This window comes from Cottoperca gobio, chromosome 18 (genome assembly GCF_900634415.1).
Source record: "Cottoperca gobio chromosome 18, fCotGob3.1, whole genome shotgun sequence".
Classification (NCBI taxonomy): domain Eukaryota; kingdom Metazoa; phylum Chordata; class Actinopteri; order Perciformes; family Bovichtidae; genus Cottoperca; species Cottoperca gobio.
The window spans coordinates 1,528,756-1,548,482 of record NC_041372.1 but is presented as its reverse complement, the minus strand read 5'-3'; the positions used below and the strand labels follow the sequence as shown (position 1 = coordinate 1,548,482).

Sequence of the window (19,727 nt, the reverse complement as noted above, 5' to 3'; positions counted from 1 at the left end):
GAGCTAATGCGTGGTGGCAACTCGGGGCGCAAGCAAGCGAGCGAGCTGGGATGGCGCAATGGATTATGTGTGAGCGCAGCCAAAAGCAGTGCTGAAGCATTCCCATTTTGTCGAGCATTTTACATCAGAACAATAGACCTAATACCTCAAATCTCTGGTTGCTGACTTTCTTCCCCTTCTTGTTCCACACAATCTTCGGCCGTGGATCTCCTGTAGCTTGGCAGATGAAGGATGCCACGCCTCCTTGCACGCCTGTTTGGTCATTGGGGGTTCTTAAAAACTTTGGTGGTGCTGGAGAGACAGAAAGGAAATAAAAGATAAAAAAAACATAGTTAGCGAACATGCTAGCTTTGCAGACAGAGAAATTAATCTCTTATCAAGAGGCAGTAGAGAGTAACAAAGATGCAGATTCCAGCATGTGGCTGTTGAGAGGATTGTCCGCAGTGGTCAAGACGAGAGATTGTATCGACTTTATTGTGAAAACCGATGATCAGTGGTTTGGATCAGAAGTTTATTAATCTTCTCTGAAGGATAACTGAGACCTTTTAGGGAGTTTTAACCAGGCATTCTTGGATAAAAATATCAATCACTTGATAAAACAATGAACATATAATATACTTAGTCTATAGACGATTTGTATCAAGGTTGCAAACTTCTGTAAAACATATTGCCTCTTGTTGTGGTCACCATGTGACACTGTCCCAAAACAAATTCAGTAAACCTAAACTGGGCTAAAGAAAGTGTCCACATAGCAATTATTGTGTTCACACGCTGCCTACAAAGAATGCTTCAAAGGAAATTACAACTTTGTAATATGTAATTAGGCGTTTAAGTTTAGAACACTTTGTCCGTGAGCTGGTCCTTTACGTGTCGTCCAACATACATTCACACATGCTTTGCACTGGATATACATCATGAGGCCGTTCACTGCTTCTAATAACGTTCTCCAAACTGTTGCAGACAAACAGAAGCTTGTCTACTTGTTCAGTAGCAGACGACACTAATCTCTAGAAAACCACCGATCGGAACGATGCTCGTGCCCCACACAAATGAGACACGCACCTGATAAGTTCCTCGCAGCGCTCTGATCGCCGATGTGAGCGTTCTGCTCCTAATTGGTCCCTCAATTCAGTACAACAAGTCAAGTGTAAAGGCAATGAGGATAAAAATGCAGGGGAGAGTGGAGGTGAAAGAATAGCAGAGTGGAACAGTGTTTGCTTTGTGTGGACGTGGACGTTCCCATCTACTGTGGCGGTTCCACAAAACTGTACAATAGCGTTTGTTCAGGCTCTGATCTCCAGAACACTGAAGACAGCTGCAACCTTGATTTTCAGAATTACAGTTTGTCAACTTTGAAAGCCATTATAACAATTCTCTTGACTTTCAATTTCAAAAATGTAGTTCTGTTTCGTCTTTTTTACCCTCCAGGACAATCAGTTCCTGCTCATGAGCTGACGATTCTATTACAACCGAATCAAAAGACATGAAAGTGATTAGTAATCAAAGGAACCCGTCGCTCCCTGATGAGATTCTGATTTCGAGATTTACATTCCAGCTTTATCATTTCGATCAAGGCTAATTTCAGTAGCAATGTCATAGTGCTAAGTCAGACCCCCTGATATTTTGCTCTGCCGCTCGAGTGCCAGCTTCAGTGGGAGGTGTAGCTCCATCTGTCCCCCTGCGGAGCAACTGTTTGCCTTTTATCAATCACTTCAGCAGGCCATTAGGCCACACAGCTGCAGTAATGCCAACCATCTGAATCATCTCATCTGTGTGTGTGAGAATGCGATTGTGCTCGTTCGCTGCCCGTGTGCGGACTGATTTCCCCTTCCAGATTGTACTGCCCATCGGCGGCGGCGGCGGCGCTGCGAGAAAGGGACAAATTAACCTGCAGGATTCGTGGAGAGGTGACATAAGTGTGTGGTGTATGTGTGGTCAGCAATCAAAAGGGGCGAACAGATAAACAGGCAAGCAGCTGGGCTTCCACCGGGCAAATGAGTCTGGGAAATCACCTGATTGCCTCATGACATGCACACACATTAACAAACACACACACCCACACACACACACACACACACTTCTCAGAGCCTCGCTCTCATTCACCGGCTGACAGATCAGACAGGTGGGCAGCAGAGTTGACACTGTGTAATTTGTACGCGGTAAAATGCACCATTATATCTGCATTTGCACCTTATCTCATTGACTTTGCCGGGGTGTGGTGCACATTGGCGCCCGGCCAAGAGGGTGCTGATGGGTAATTGATATGCTATTGGGGCTGTTTTCGCTCCGGGGCCATCCATTATGGCTCGGCGCGTCTCCCTACGCCGGCTGTGATAGACTGTTGGGACGTGTACGGGAGATCAGCACTGGAGGAGGGTGGGGCGGCGAGTCATCGCACAATGGGGAGTGATTGAGGCGTGACATGGAGGTAATGGTGTTTTCACAGGCATGGCCGCTGATAGCACCATCATACCCCCATTTTAGGTCTGCCGCTGACAAACATCCATTTTGGTAGACTGGTCGTACGGCTTCAGGGAGACGGATGCTGATTGAAACCTCGGTTTTCACCCAACAAAGCTACGACTAGAACCATGACAGCGATCATGAACAAACACCGTTCACACTCACGCACCACCAAGTAACCTTTACCACCGCGACTCAATGATTTATCTGCAATCATGTTAATTCTAATAGAAGAGAATGTAATTAGTATAGTCTGTGCACTGTGCCATTATACAGAATGGATCTCAATTGAAAGAAGTTACATCCAGTTAAAGCTGCTCCGCTGCATGTTGGCGTCTCCTTTGAGAGGTAACCATGAATTACCACCGTGGCGAGCCACCTGTTAATCCAGTGCTAAACTGTCGGCGGCAAACAAATGAGAAGCTTAAAGCGTGTCACAAGCTCAAAGGTTAGTGACACGGGCCCGTGCCCGCTCTCCCTCCAGGTCGTTATGTAACCGTATTCACGTTTGCTGCCGCTGAAAAGGAAGAGGCTCTTCGTAGCTTCCCCGTGCTCCACTTTTCATGGATCAACACCATGTTAATAATCCGTGGCTGACTGAAAGCCTTTACTGTTTTTAAGAACAAACATGTCCGCAGGGCTGAGGGGGCAGACTGGTGTATATATATATATATATTAATGGGAAGAGATGAATATAAAATCGGAAGCCTTCAACTATGTGGGCAGCACAGGCACAGAACATTACTGTTGCTGCTACTGTAAACTAACCTTAACAGTTAATTAATGCGGGTGCACCGCTTCAGTTCAGGCTAAACGTCTCTTGAATCCCACAGAGATGTGTCGATCAACGCTGCACTGCGCACATGCAACATGCAAGTCGGGTGAACTTAAAGTGCCCGTTGACTATAAGTTGGACTGTAAGTGAGCCTGATGAGATCATATTCTTCTATCGTCATGCTGAACTTGGAGGATATTTGGGTTCAGAGCATCTTGCAGATCTGCATTCATTGCAAGTGTTTGTGCCGAACATTGTGTTTAACTCCTGTTATGAAGTCGATCAGAGTTTCATTCACGATGGCCAAAACATCATCAGGGCTCCGCCACAGACTAAAGTTTGATCTGCCAGCCATTAAAGAGGAGAACATTAATAAGCCCACTTTCAGTTGGAACCTCTATTTGGCGCAGACACCAGTCCAAGACGGCTCGCTTTTCACAATTATACTGACTGACATATTCAATTTAATTTGCATGAAAAGGGCCATTTCCTCTCTGAATCTTTAACTGGCAGGGTGAGGTGGGGTTGTGGAGGCCGATAATTAATCCTTACACATTGGGTGGAAGTCTGCAAATACCCTGCTCCATTTTGGACAAACTAGTGGAAGAAAGGAGCATTTAAAGATGCCATTAAGCTCATTCGACATCTTTAAGCTGCAGCACATCACTTCTGTGATATTGATGAATTGTCACTATAGCAGCAAGTTAGACTGAAAGGGGGGGGGGGGGGTGGGGGCTAATGTTGGGAGAGTAAAAGTGACACATGTCGTATATGTGCCAAGGACATATTACTTCAGGAAGTCCATCGCAGCAATATCATTATCACAGTATTTAAATAAAGCACGGTGTTGTTGCTGAATGTTGTGTGCTTTATAAAGCAACGCCCTCTCTATGGATTAATTAACTGTCTATGCAGTGTTCAGAAACAATCTGACCCCGTGCCAAAAAGAAAACAGACTGGAGTAACGCAGGCACACACACACACACACACACAGACACAGATAAACAATGCACAAAAAAGAGAAGGCAGATAAACCACACATACTAATCAATGGAACTAACACAAGCTTAAAGCCCTTTCTTGGGGCACCACACAGCTCTCTATCTGCAGCATTATGATAAAAATGTGTCTTTTGTAATGCGGAGGAAACAAACTCAACATTGTATGTGCTCACAAAGCAGAAAGAAAGAAAAGGAATTGGAGCTTAATTAGAACTGTTGGCTGATTTGCATTGCATGCTCATCGGTAATCTTGCTTTAAATGGGAACTGAAATTCTTATTGCAATTAGTGATTACTTGAAAGGGGATATGGCCCCCGAATGATTGTTAATTACTGGATCAGGAATAGTACATTAATTCACTTCCGAGGTTTTAATGCAGTGCAATGATGGGGACCCGCTATTCCATCAATATTGTGCTGCTTGTCACACATAATGAAGTTCATAATACAAACCTTCCCCTCAACCCCCCAACTGTCCCAACTGCTTAAATGTGCTCTCTAAGCAAAATTCACAACAGTCATTATGTAAAACTAATTCAATAGAACATAGAAGAATGCAGCTTAATGACACATTAATGTTGAGACAGCATGTGGATAGCAGGGCTGCAGGTCCATCTATGGAGAGGGTCACGGTTTCTTATTTGGATCATGAGCCGCCGCCGAATAAATAAATATCATATCATCAAATATCAACACAACATGGCTTCAAAGACAGGATGCATAATCATGCACAACTCACCAGCATATTCCCTTCTGGACAAATATTCAACCTGGTGACTAAGGTTGCAGGAATCTTATAGCAAGGGGACGTTCTGAACCCCAGTAAGTGTCTAATATTCATGTTCAGTGGCACTGATATGCAAGGCGTCTGGATACAGCTCTGCAGGAGTAAGGGCTCTTCTGCACAGACAACAGCTTCAAAAGGAATAGCTAATGATCTTGTCCCATATTCAGTGCACTGACAGACTGTCTGACAAGACGGGGAGAGAGGGTCTCCTGAGGGGCACAACCTCGCACACCGACACACTCTCACGGGTGTCAGGATATTCTCACTGGATGGAGTGAACATTGCAAATGGGCAAACGGCATTAATAAATCGGGGGGAGGGGACAGTAGACTACTCTGGAAGGTTCCATTAAATAAATATACGGTGTTATTTATGGAACAGTGCTGAGCTTCTTAGTCTGTGTTTCATGGGATGAGATGAAAACTGAAAGCTTCCCTTATTCAATTATCATTGTAGATTCATAACGGCAAAAACCTTTCAGTTCTGCAACGACGGCTCCATCGGTGATCTCTTCTGTGCTGTATAACAATGTTTGCACAGGAAAACTTGTCCCCTCTCTACCTGTGTCTGTCTCTACCACACACACACACACACACACACACACTCATAAGCTACCGCTGTCTCCCACGGGACACATTAGCGAGGTAGAGGGATCCAGTTTGTCACTTAATAAAACGGCCCACTCAAACAGATGGCTTTGTTCAAACAGCCCCCAACGCTTTAAAAGCTCGAACTGAATCGCTGCTGTGGCAAATCAGACACATGAAAGCCCACCTCCCTTTGCGGTGGAAACCAAACAGAAGGAAACATATAAATATTGAATTGTTGGCGCGAGTCGATCCGCCCGAGAGAGAGAGAGAGAGAGAGAGAGAGAGAGAGAGAGAGAGAGAGAGAGAGAGAGAGAGAGAGAGAGAGAGAGAGAGAGAGAGAGAGAGAGAGAGAGAGAGAGAGAGAGAGAGAGAGAGAGAGAGAGAGAGAGAGAGAGAGAGAGAGAGAGAGAGGAGAGAGAGAGAGGAGCAGGAGGAGGGAGCAGGAGGAGGGAGCAGGAAAACACTCGACCCTCCTGTAGGAAACGCTGAACATCTGGGCAGAGGTTGTAAAATGAAGATGCAAATATAATATAGAGGCTTTTCAATAAGAAATGTCCGCTCACATTATTTGTTAATCTGGGGCCAATGCGTGTGACCATTAGAGGAAAAAACAGTGGAGCAAGAAGTATGAATTTTGGATTTGTTTGTCTTGTTTGTTTTTCCTCCAATGTCTGGAAAAAAGGGAGAACAGAGATAAGTAATTCTAATTGTGCAGGCTTACTCTGTTTGGTAGTCAGCGCAGTCTATTTGCAAAAGTTAATTATCTGATAGGATAGGCAGTGGCAGCCACTAACACAGAAAGCCATTCGTTCATTCTGTTATCCACCAGGCAATGGAAAGATTCATTAAATGGCAGCGCTGCAGCAAAATGGCCAACAGTTACGCTGGAGCTGCACACACGAGGAAAGATGTTAAAAATGGCAAAAGCGATAAACATTCTTTGGCCATGTCGGCTTAATGCCAATGTAATGACGTGTGCAGATAATAAGAGAGCATATGATCCTGAGGATTCTAACACACGTGACGTCAATCTTATGTGAGATTGATGAGAAAATATCACCATGACTTCCTGTGCAGATGACAATCTCCAAAGCAGCTGGTTTACATGTAGCAGAAATCAGAAGATAAGGCTTGGGGAGTGGATGGAAAATCAAAAGAGCAACATATGTGACTGGCTGTATTCAGGAGATAATAACACTATGCTTGTCCTATTTCTTTATAGCATAAACTTCACATAATTGTCTTTGCCCTCAACCACGGAGCAGAAAAGCGTGCCTCATATTTGTCTCCGTAGGAGCAGAGATGGATTATGAAGCAAATCATCCCAGGGATTCAACATTGTATATTTAAACAGACTCTAATTTTATGGATACATTGTGCCAAGCCATTTCCAATGGATGCCAGTTGTCAGGCCATAAGAAGTGACACATTCCCTGCACTGTGTTTTCTCAAGCGCTTACAGGCAAACTAGCTCATGCTCCAGCAATCCTGCTGGATGACATCTGGCTTCCTCTCAGCAGCTCAGATGTCCTGCAAATGTTCCCGAGTTCAGCCAACGAGGTTACACCTCAACCGAGATTTTTTGGGGACAAATAAATAAGCCTTTTAATTTAAAAGTTCCAACCAACATGTTCTACCATATTGTAAGGTTCAATATTTCACAAACATGTGTCGGGAATGAATATAATGGAAAACTGAAAAATACGAAACTACAATTAAAGTGTCATTTCTGAGGAACCTGAAAAGAGCATCTCTGCAGCGTGCCGTAGTCATGGATATCCTCCAACCAAAATCCTATTACCGGGACACAGAATATGCAGGCGAGGTTCCACAAGTGACCTTTCACAGGCCGCTAAGTTCACGTAGCAGTGAAGGAGGAGCACTGCTCAGAGAAGAGATGGGGAATGGTGATTGAAACATTGTTGAGGTAGAAATCACCAACAATGAGTGAGATGTGACACAGCAGCAGCAGTTTGTGCACCTCTTAATGACATGTTCAGTACTATAATGCTGCCACTTCACAATGTAATGTGTCAACTTCTTGGCTCTCTGGTTGATTTGATTTTTGCTGTTGAAGTTTCTGAAAAGTTACTAAGAAATCAAATGTTGCCTCTAAGCGGCTGCGTTTAATATAATGTATAACACAATGTCAAATGATTGTCCACATTAATTACGTTTAAATAATTACTCCTAATGTTTCTCTTTTTTATTACATTTTTTTAATTAGTGTGTTTTACATTTAATGATGATACTGCAGGATAACATTAGCTGTGTATTAGCATTATTAATATCTCTCCAACTAAACCGCATGGAGTCGATCTAAGTTGAGGTCTTTGAATTCTTAATTGCGAACCTCTGAAGAAAACTCTTCAGCTGGTGTGTGTGTGTGTGTGTGTGTGTGTGTGTGTGTGTGTGTGTGTGTGTGTGTGTGTGTGGCTTTGAAGAGCTACAGATGGGAAACAAATGAGGGCGGTGGTATCAGGGTCAGACTTGTGGATGGGGAAGCAAACAGTGCAATATCAACCCAGGAGTAACCTCACCCCCCCTCCTCCTCCCCAGGGGACATAATTAAAATAATCCAGTGAAATTAAGAGCTTCAGATCACTTTTAAAGGCTCCGTCTTGAAGTGTGCGTGTGTGTGGTTCATCGGGAGACGTGTAAAGAGGATGACTCTGTGCATGTGAAGAGAGCCACAGATAGTTATTTGAAAAGAGAAACCAAACGAAGGTTCGCTAAATATGTAAAACTGTTGATGGCTTCATGAGAATCATGGTGATGTTCTTGCATATTTTTCCAACTGTGCTTCTATTAGTGATTTAATAGAATATAGTTCTTTTCTCAGAGGCCCGGGTAGCTTTCTAAAGATGCAGAGCCTCCTCGGGGTAAAGACTGTTGGGGACCGGAGACGTGGCCTTTGGACTGATGGACTTTCTTCTTAGTGCTTTTCACACTTTGCCAAACTGAGCCTCACTTGACAGAGCGAGAGGGAACACAAAGGCATCGGGCTCAAGTGCAAATGTTTGCCAGCAGTAATGGGCTCCAGTCCACGGGAGGAGTGAGTGTGTGGTGCGTTAAGTATATGCACATAGACGTACTGTACAGATACTATATATGTGTCATTCTGGTCATAAATCGCCTAATTCCCCAGTAAAAGTATAAAGGCCTAGCTATCAATGCTCTTTTCACAGTTATCTGGATTATTGTAAAAGCCCAGCTGAGTAATGTCTGAGGCTGTAGGCTTTTAATGTGCAGCAGTGAAACTGAGGAAGAGAGTAAAAGGCCACTGACACAGTCACAGAATGCCACAAGGTGCTCTGGTCCTCAGTAAGTAATGGCTTCATCCGTTTCTCACATAGATTAAAGGTTAAATATTAAGCTGGCACATTGACTCGGCAGCCGACGTGATTGTTAACTTCATGAATATTCTACAAACTGTAGCTCTTCAGCACATAAAGAAACGCAGGGACTGATTGTTCAGCTCGTCACAGTGTGGGGCAGGTGAATCATTTTACACCGACGTGTCTCTAAAAAGTCTGGAAACACTTCAGCACACGTTGAATCAGATATTGACAGTTTGTATAATGCACTTCCTCTCTGTTCTTCTTTTTTTTCAGTCCATTTTGTATATAAATATCAGTATTTATATTACAATGCAACTTATCCAAATCTATATGATAGTCGGACTTTTTTTACAATTTACAAAGCATTTGGAAAACTCATCATCATTTTCTACTAAAGGTCTGCAATGATTATTGTTTGACTCTGAAAGCTGCATGTGTAACGTGCTGGTAAACAGGTTTATGTGCATAGCAGCGTTCTCCTTGTGTGTGTGTTTTCTCTCTGCAGCATGTAAGGCCAGTACACTGTCATTTATCATTCCTCAGGTGCACGGGCATTGTCAGAACCCATACGTCCCTTTGCCTTTTCAACCTGGTAGGAAAGTGGAATAGTCGGGAGGGAAGGGGGGGGGGAGCTGAACACGTACCTAAAAAACAATTTCCTTCCCCTTCTTCTTCTGCACTGAATTTGTCAGGAGGGGGAACCAAGTCCAGATTAATTAGATTCCATTTTGTGGTCATCTTCGTTTTTTCCTCCTTCCATGACTCTTTTCTTTTCTTTGTCTTGCCTACAGTCCGTACAGCCGTCCCGGCACCATTTATCACATTGCCATCTCGACAGTGCCTTCCCCCTTCCTTGCTGGGAAGCCATTAGAGCATCTCTGCATCGTGGCGGCCAGATTGCGTTCCGGTCTCCACTCGCGACATTTATCATCTTTTGTCCTAACTTTTTATCTGCCCCTGCCCCGTGTGAAGCCTTATCTGCAATGCCCACTATAATGAAACACTGGGAGGTGAGGCTCAAGTAAATAACCTAATTAAACCTAGCAAACAGGGACAAAGGAGGAAAAAACACAAAAGGCATTTGTGAGAATGCCAGGGGAGGAACACTCACAGATGGCAGTGAGGAAGTCAAAGCAGTGATGTGGCACGGAGCCCACACCACCTTCTCATCGCAGTATTTATAGTACTCCTTGTGGTGGTGGTGGTGTTTGTCCAAACATGTCCTCTTTACGTGAGTTGGACCAACACGGCAAGACAGTTTATCCTTATCCTGACAAAGCAATAATTACACATCAAAAGATGATGAATGTAAGAAAGGAAATGCTTCTGTGGGACAAAGAAATATCTCTGTGATAAGGCCCAGAATATTGAATAATGGGTCCGGCGAGAAAATCTATCCGTCATTCTCAATCTGTTTCCAATTCTTAGGCAAAAGTTGAGCCGATTGGTCTCATTAGGGACAAACTGAAGAATGCCAAGCGTCATAATTATCGGCGCGCTGCTTCAAACAGTATCGAGTCAATACAGCCAAATGTCAGGAGGGCATTAGTGGGCAATTATTAATCCATATCAAGCTGGGATGGACAATTTAATTATCACCTAATCGATATTTCCAGATCTTGTACAGATGTAGAGCAGTGACCGCGCGGATGGATCTGAGGAGGGCAGCAGGAGAGGGAACAAAAGCAGAGCTGCAGTCAGGAACGTGTGTCTCTGCACGCAAGTGTTGGACGCACGTCTACTGTACCTGGGAGTGTTCCTGTAACCCTCTCGTCGTAGTATGTTCTGGAAGGTTTGGGTGCCATGTGGACAATCTGACTCCAACCGAATGTGTTTGTTCCTGTTTGGTTTCTCTGTTTATTCCACTTGTATTTCATATTCATTTAATCAGGCGTCTCATTGAGATTAAGATTTACGTTCTAAGAGACATGAGGACAGAAACACAACAACTTCACAATAAAGAAGGAATTAAAAAGCAGCATCAGACACTAAAGCTTTGTAATCTCTCAGGGTTTGCAGTTCACTCCATTTGAAAGGTCAAGCTGTTACCAAAAGCGACCTTGGCCACAGACGTGCTTCTGTGTTCTTACAGTCGGCCAATCAAACTGCCTGCGTGATGCTCGAGTGATGTCCTGATGAAATGGATGATTTGTCTGACTTTTATTATCAATTTGCTGTAATATTCTATCCAATAGTATTGCTTACTTTGTGTTGGCACCCTCTGTTCTCAATGCAACCTGAATAATTACTCTCATTGTACCTGAACAAACTCCAATAATGTCAGTCAAGCCTTTGTGTGAGTGATGAAACAAAATGAACGCCGTGTAACAGGCTCTTGTGCGTTTCAAAGACGCCACACAATGAGGCATGGCAAAAGGAAAGTAGCTGTCTTCCAGCAGATCGCAGTCATCTGCAGATAACAATACCCTCTCAGGGTTCTGTTCTGCTTTTTTGTTTGCTATTATTGTGAATCCCATCTCCATCCCTGAATGGCTTTAGTCACTTTGCAACCAATTGATTACTACTGTTTCCTGGACCTGCGTTCTTCTCCCCGTGTATTGCCTCACTGCCTGTTGAAATGGATTATGATTTTAACATAAGATTGCATTTTCTGCATTTATTCCTCGTGCTTCCTTTGTGCACATTTAAAACTCACTTAATGAAGTGAGTTGGTTAACGTTGAAACTTTTTCATTGTGTGTGTGTGTGTGTGACGAGGAGCTTGAAGTAAGATTCAAAATGGTGACATTCAATACAAAATGCAATATCTTAAAAAAACAGCTGTGATCATTTCAAGAGATGTCAGGAACTTTATCAGGCAGGATTAAAGTTGTAGGCTCCAGGATTACTTTTTGGAAATTGAGCTTTGTGACTAAGCAGTGAGGAAACATCAAATAAATCCCAGTAACTCATATTAGCTTCACCTCTCCTTCATTCCTGTCACCTCATCTGGTTCAAATGTCTTTGAAAGTCAATCCATCCATTCTTTCAGTTAATCTCCATTGAAGCTCTTTCTCTCCCGTGTTTGGCTTTCTGTTCCTAATCTGTCCCCAAGGTGTCTGCAGATTCAGTCTGATTGTCAACCTGACCCCTTCCCATGACCTATATGTTATGTGTATGTCATTTATTACATTTGTAAGGTGTCTTAAAGGTACTGTGACAGCCTCCTGTTTGTATATTGTACACAAAGCCAAATTCTGAGGCAGGCGTCCCAGCATGTGGTTATTTTTAGCATAGGTCAGAGTGGATCTTCCAGACCATCTGATCAGTGGTGCTCTTTGGCAGTAATGGAGAATGAAAGCATATTATTACAGATATGCCATATTGTCCTTCTCTTGGTTCCATTAGGTCTCCAGTGTGTGTGTGTGTGTGTGTGTGTGTGTGTGTGTGTGTGTGTGTGTGTGTGTGTGGAGAACACAATACTATTTTTATACATAAATATGTGTACAAATGTGCTTAGCTGCAAGCATATACACATACTGTATGTGTGGGAGTGTGAACAATACAACGGATGTACTTGCATATGCATGCATGGTTGTGCACACAGCCACTTTTGCAACATCGCATTGCCTTCATAAAAAAATCCTCTTAGATCATAATAATTGTATTATATTTTTACTATCTTATTCGTTATGTGCATTTTAAGGCACATGCGTTGCTTGGGATTGAGATTTGAAACCATCCTGGAGACATTTGATGCGGAATGAAAGCAATTTTCTCCCAGCATGCATCTCATCCTTCATGTTGAACCAGCCTTTCAGTTGCACTTTACTACCTGCGAACTGACTAATGTCTCCTGGGCACTCCCATTCTCCTCCAATTGGAGTTGGCATAATTTGGCTAAAGACACAAATAAGACTGTCCCTGTGGAACTAAAATGGCAAAACTACAGTTTATCCTCTCCGTTGACACTCTCCTTGAAGAATCGCAACGGGGGAAAAGCACAGCCAATTAAATTGCGGCGTGTAATGAGAGGCAGCAGCTCCTGCGGAGTGAGATTTCTGTGTTATCCAGGCAGTGGCAGGACGGAGACCGAGCCAGTGAACGGGAATCGCTTGGAGACTCTCTGATCATGTGTTATTTCTCCTCTCTCCAAGGGGCACGGGGAGGAGAGTGGGAAAATCTCACTTGGAAGGTGTACTTAAAGAAATCCATGTATAAATCCTGACATCGAGTCTGCTCAACAGCCTTCCCCCCCTGGCCCCCATATGTGCTCTCTTGTACTAACTATCAGACTGAGGGAGGGATAAGAGTGTGGAGATGAGTGGATTAACGGATGACTGCGCACAGATTGAGTGAGATCAAACTTGAGAGAGTTAATATGTCAGACTGGGAGTTTGCCTAAAGATTGGGAGAGGGGGGGGGGGACGGACCTGATGACCACAACGAGCGCCACTGTCCATCTCTGTTGTACATTTATTATCTACCCTTAACTGGAAATATCCTTCATCGTGACTCAAGTGATGAAGGGGATGGTTGTAATTAATTAGTTGATGAGAGAATGATGAATGACGTGAAAGCCTGCACCAGGGGAGCATTAAAGCTTAGGGGAAACAGATTGTTCATGGATGTTATGATGGATGCTGTATAAATGCCTCATAAATGCCCAGGGACTCTTCGGTAATCGTGTGTGTGTGTGTGTACGTGTGTGAGAATGCATTTTCCATGTTCCGCAGTGTGATGGGATGGGCACTTAGAGCGCCGTGCCATTAGAAACAAGAGCTTGGCTCCGTGTCAACTGGAAAAGCCTATGGGTCTGGCTGTGGCGTGAGAGCATTTTCGCCTCTCAATGGAGGCTTTCGCTCTCATTTGCCATAACTAATAAACCCCACTCAAGCTGTGTGTCACTATAAATCTCAGCTCCTCAAATGGCATGACTCACTTGGTGGTGCAGAGAAGCCAAAGAGGGTGCAAGCGTAAGTCGGCGAGTTTGTAAATATGTGGGCAAGAGAGTTAATGAGTGAGCAGCCAAACAAACAAGTGGCAGGGCGGAGTCTCAGAATAGTAACAGGACGCCGTGTGAGAGAGTCTTAGGTAAGAAAAGACGGACTTTGAGCACTCACTCCATCGCTGAATGTAAATCAACTGTGACGAGAGGAGCTGAGGGCGTAAAGATTCCCAATCGCCGTCAAGCGTTGGAGAGTGCTGTAGGTAAGAAGGTGGGGATGTAAGCTCTCTGGCTGCGACTGAGAGATTACCCCGAGGCGCTCCATGGAGATGAATGGTTTAGACCATTAACCCCACTGCAGAATTTGAACATACCCCACAGGCACACAAATGTGCTGCACCGAGATCAGTGCAATGTGTCGCACTCTTAGGGCCCCTGGAGTGAGACCAAGGCTGCAGCCTCGAGCCAGGTGTTTACACACACACACACACACACACACACACACACACACACACACACACACACACACACCAGCTGAAGCGTTGAAGTGCATGAAGTCTGAGGCAGATCATTCAAAAATGCTTTCATAACTAACTTTTATGTACGATAAAAGTGTTTGAAGCCACATTCAGGTAAGGTAAGATTGTGTTCCCTTAAACCACGTGATGGATTCAGTAATATCCAGGCGGTTATTTCACAGATTTTCCAAGAGAATAATGTCCGGTAAGTGTAATAAAGGTACTCTTTGGTCGGGAGCACAAAAGGCACAGAGTGAAAAAGGCTTTTATCAGATGGAGATGCACAACGCACAGAGTTCACAGCCCACGCAGAGCATCACTAACAGTCTTCTTCACCAACAGTCTTCTTCACCACCTGATAAAGGCTGTTCTTCTGATCTAAGGCTTTTTAACTACAGAGCGCCTTTTGAGAATAATTAATTCATTGAAAGACGAATGATTTCTGCCGTCATGCATCGGCTCCCTACAGATTTAAGTTTACCCGTTTTGTTCTTGGTAGTGCAGACTGGCTGTTATGCTAGTATATATTTCAAAACTACACAGTGTTAATAATCACTGACATTATAATCATTCGTCTGCTTTTCTGGTGCATAATGGATTAATAAAGCGTGAAGGTATAGCAGGCGAGGTCATGCTTCAGCTCAACCTGCATTAAATGATCATTTATTCTGGGAAACCTGTGTGCAGAAAGTACTTAATGAGTCAATCCAGAGTCGATAAATCAGATACAGTTAATGCAAATAAGGCCGTCAGACAATGTCCATCACCACACGGGATATTTTGAACTTGAACATCATGGATCACGTTCCCCTAATGGACGTAATCCATAAACACAGGGCTATTTTGACATTTTTTTATTTTGTCGTTGGCACTCTGTGAGCGTAAAAACACCTTAAATCAGTCATCATCTCTGACCTCCAGTCTATACTTTAGTACGTCTTCCCCGTCTTAGATTACTGCATGTGTGGATGATATGCACTCCAGCTTTATAGCTCCGACTGCACACTGCGGTAAAACATCATCTGTGCAGGCAACGCTGACGTATTTCAGACTTCACTGGTCCAGTAATCCCATTACTGCAGCTACAGCATCAATCTATTAATTGCACTGTCACTGGGGCAATGTCACGAAACACCTGCATTGTTATACAGTTCACTGGCATCGTGTATGAAGGGAGATCAGATTTAGTACATATGCCAGCAAGACCAGAATCATGCCAAGTGTAAACCCAGCAGATGCAAAACAGCTGGCATTGTGCTCAGCACACCGGCTGATCCCAGCTTCAAAGGCACGCTACAAGATGTGTGTTAGTGTGTGTGCATGTGTGTGTTAGTGCGTGTGCATGTGTGTGTGTGTGTGTGTTTTAACATGGTCCTCCGTTGTTGTTTTGGCACCTTAACAGCTCAAAGGACGGATAAAGAGGCGCCAGGCTGACAGAAATCCATACCATTTCTCAGCATGATGGACCGCGTCAGTGCATGTAGAGGTATTCAAATATATGGAATTAGAGAAAGAGATACTGGGAGTTTGTTGATTGCCACTCCAATGGATTTACAATTTGAATTATGGTGCTTTTCTTCTGTCAATATTCCCACTCTGAGACATGAATGGTAAAGCATGGGTAAATTGCCCCACCATTTTAAAGTCAATGTGTCTTGAAGACATAAGTGCACTTAGATACAGCGTTAGTGACTGGGGGCTAGCCTTTAATTACCAGCTTCTGGGTCTGTACAACATCTTGTATTTGAGTATATGCTTCTCTCTTAAGAGTGGGAGGGACAGGACTGTGGTGAAATTGCTCTGCTTTTGTGTGTTTCTGTGGTCTACGTGCAAGAAAACATGACTAAAATCCGTAGATGAGGCTAATGGCTTTAAATAATACACTTGTGCATAGTTGCCAGAGGAATTGGCACTCAAGGAGTTAATAACGGGCCTGATACAACCTTTAAACATAATTGCACAGTGTTGACAAGGAGTTGGTGCAGGCATTTTTAGCCAAATAAAATGATAATGACTAAAATGCTCATTTATTTCAACCTGCGAGCGAGAAGCATCTTGCACGCCGTTGATAACATTGTTTTTATCTCAGATTCTCAGTCTTGTCACAAGGTCTTCATCCAAACAAACAATGGTGATTACGTACTGGAGATCTCAGCGAAGGTGTTTTCACTACTTTGATTTGAAGTGTGAACACGATGCGCACTCTCTCCTCTTATAGATGTTGATGCTGTTTTTTTAAGGCGTACTGTACTCGGGCGCGTTTTGAAATGAACGAGTGGAGCCAACAATGAGATTTCCACTTGAGCAGTGTCCGGCAGAATGATGAACGAGGCGGTGGACTCGGGAATTATAGTGATTTAAAGTTTGATAAAAACCTCTACGACTTCAGTCCTCCTCTTGCTCTATTGTCGTTTTATGTAGATGCACCAACATGTAACCGTGTGTGTGTGTGTGTGTGTGTGTGTGTGTGTGTGTGTGTGTGTGTTTATTTGTGCATCTACTTCAATGTGTGCCATACATTGTGTGGGGGGGTAAATATAGGCTGCAGCTCTTAAGAGTACATACTGTGCGTTTATATGTCTGTATGTGCTTGAATTAGTGTGTGTGTGTGTGTGTGTGTGTGTGTGTGTGTGTGTGGTTTGCATGTTAGTGCAGTGTGTAAAAGGGAATGGAATAGTCTCCATTTAAATCAAATTAGCATGCAGGCAAATTAAGCAGAGGGATTTAATTTGAGCTGTTGTAAAAATGCTAATTTCAGTACAGCCCGGAAGCTCATATGCAAATACAACACTATATTACAATAATTCATATTAGGCCAGGCATGCATAAAACACACATATTACAGCCTGATGTCATCTGGGGAATAGAGGATCATTAGCTTTCAGACTTGCTACAAGGTGATCCTGTTCAGGGGTGTGTGCACATGCATGTCATTTGGCCGATGTGTGTGTCTCTTTGTGTGTGCTTAGGTGTACGTGTCCAATCCAACATGCATACAAACAGCACTGCAAATCATCGTTATGATCATCTGCATTCCAGCCACAACATACTACCCCTGACTGTAACGCAGGCAGATGCTGTTGGATCGTTACCGCAGCACTGCTAAACAAATGACTCCTCGCAGAGCAGGAGCAACGCTTCGATCGTCAACGTGTAGCGTCTGCCTGCATATCTTTATCGTGAACATATGGGAAACTGATTCCTCTCACAAAAACAGCAAGGGTTCAATTCCCGTGTAAAAGGAGATAAAAAGCTCACACACATTAAAACGTGACCACCTTCATGTTGTTGCGTTTAATCGTGAGTAATGTTGCCCCAATCTGACCCTCGTCTTGCTCCTCTCACACTGCAGTGGGTTGAACGGAGTGCCGTGTCAATAGACAATTTGCTGTTTTTCATCCCATGTGGTTCACCTTTTGATTGCTGGCTCAAAAGGATTTGCGCATGCATTTGATGCCTGTGGATGTGCATGCATGCTTCCGTGCACGTGGCTGGCTGTAAATACGCAGAAGTGAGAGATGTCTTAACGTCTTAATGTTCAGAGAGGCTGGAGGGGCCTGTCGATACTCATTCGACGTGTTAAAAAGAGGCAAGCTGGGTCCCTGGGACTCACCACGGCATCCAACCGAAAGGAGAGGAATCAATTAAAACACCATTAGGCCCCGAGTTTGACGGGGTCCAACGCGGCACGGGGTAGAAAGTGTGTGGGTGTAAGCCCGTTTTCCCCTCAGACGTATCTTAGCAGATTTCACTAAGCACATTTATTTTAGAAAAAAAACATCTTTTAACAGTCAGCAGTTTTACTTTGTGCGGTTCAGCTGGTAATGAAGCTCAGTCAGTATATGTCTACGTGTTGCATACTGTTGTTGGAGTTAAGACGGCCACACCAACGTGTGAGCCTGCTGCATGCTCCCAGCTCTCATCCTCTGAAGCTACCTTTATGCACGACTGTTGAGCAAACCACACAGAGGAATTGTTTGTTGCCTCCCTGCTCTGCCTCTCTCGCACTCTGTCCCCTTGGCTCACCAGGGACAATTATGCCCTTCTTTCAAGCTATTGCCAAGCCCAATTTGCCACACAAATTAATTAGTCCGCATTTGAAGAGGGAGGAGGGGAAGGGGGGCAACGAGAGAGAGAGAGCGAGAGAGAGAGAGAAGGCCAAAGACAAAACAATGATGGAGTGAAAACAAACCCACAGAGCAGACGGAGAAACACGACCTAAGATCATGTTTGAATCTATCATGTTCCTCTCAGCTACACACCGCCTCAACTGGAAACATTTGCAGAAATGTGGTGGCGCTCCCATGAACATTAACACATTAATAGCAGTGTGTGTGTTTGTCCGGGGGCCTGCTTGGCTTTCTTCTTGAGAGGGGGCTGCAGTGTCCACTGTGTAGGACTGGCTCCGGGGATCGGGCCATCTGTTGAGCAGGCCGACTCAGCCATCTTCTGCTCTCTCGTGTCTCATATCCTCTAGCATGTCAACAGTCGGAGGCTAGCTCACACCCAAATGGATCCAGTGCACCAACAGAGGACAGCTTTCCCTTTTAGAAATACCATTGTTGGTGCTGGGGGTTAGTCTGAAGCAGACTAAACTGAGCTTTTTGGTTGTCGGCCACACCACAGACGGGGAGACAGCCCCAGAGTGTCTGGGCTGGGTCTGCATATGCAGCGGCACAGTAGAGGAAATGAAGGAGCAGCTCAGTCGCTGGAAGGGGCTATTGCACTGCTTCTTAACAGCACGGGGAGGAAGGTGGGGAGCAGACGAAGGCGCAGGCAGAAACACATTAGAGAGAAAAAGCCCAAATAAGAAATAAGGAGAAAATTGAGAGCAAGAGAGCAATTAGGAAGAAAAACAATAGAAGGGAGTCGGCAGGGGGGGGGATAGGAGGGAGATCAGGCAGTGCAGGAGCAGAGTGAAGCTAATGTGTACTGCCTGACGGGCTTCTGGCTACGAGCTTGCTCTCTTGCGCCGGTTGCAGACAGGACACGCACCTCACCCCCATGACCCCCCGTGACTCCCACACACACCCTCAGTCATTAACAGACAGCCACTGTGGCTACCTCACGATAAGTTTGTTTTGGCTTTGAAATGATGACCCAGCACAGCTGTCTAAGTAGGGTATGAGGTAGCAGCAGCTGCTCACAGCCAGACTGCTAAAGGAAGGAAATTAATGTGGGGGTTTCGGGGGGTGAGCACAGAGGCGTCAAGATGCGGGGGCTGCTGAAGGCACTTGTGCAGGTCTCTGTTACATGCGTGCTCAAATGTGCCTGTGGAATGTCAGGACACGCGAGAGTGGAAGTTTCCTCGGCTTTGGCAACAGTGTGCTCATCAAATGCTGTTATGTAAATTCACCGTCGACCGC

General features: G+C 44.4%; 1 protein-coding gene across 41 annotated transcripts in view; it reads right to left on the bottom strand.

Annotated features, from left to right (window-relative positions):
• Positions 1-19,727, bottom strand: part of LOC115023600 (receptor-type tyrosine-protein phosphatase delta) — a 191,153-nt gene that overhangs the window by 64,456 nt on the left and 106,970 nt on the right. For 21 of the 41 annotated variants that reach the window (XM_029454718.1, XM_029454755.1, XM_029454720.1 and 18 more), the window contains exon 6: positions 146-291. In XM_029454718.1, the coding sequence (XP_029310578.1) occupies positions 146-291 (146 nt within the window). Of the gene's footprint in view, positions 1-142; positions 292-19,727 lie in introns of all 41 variants that reach the window. The other 20 variants (XM_029454716.1, XM_029454728.1, XM_029454721.1 and 17 more) reach the window with 1 other exon arrangement.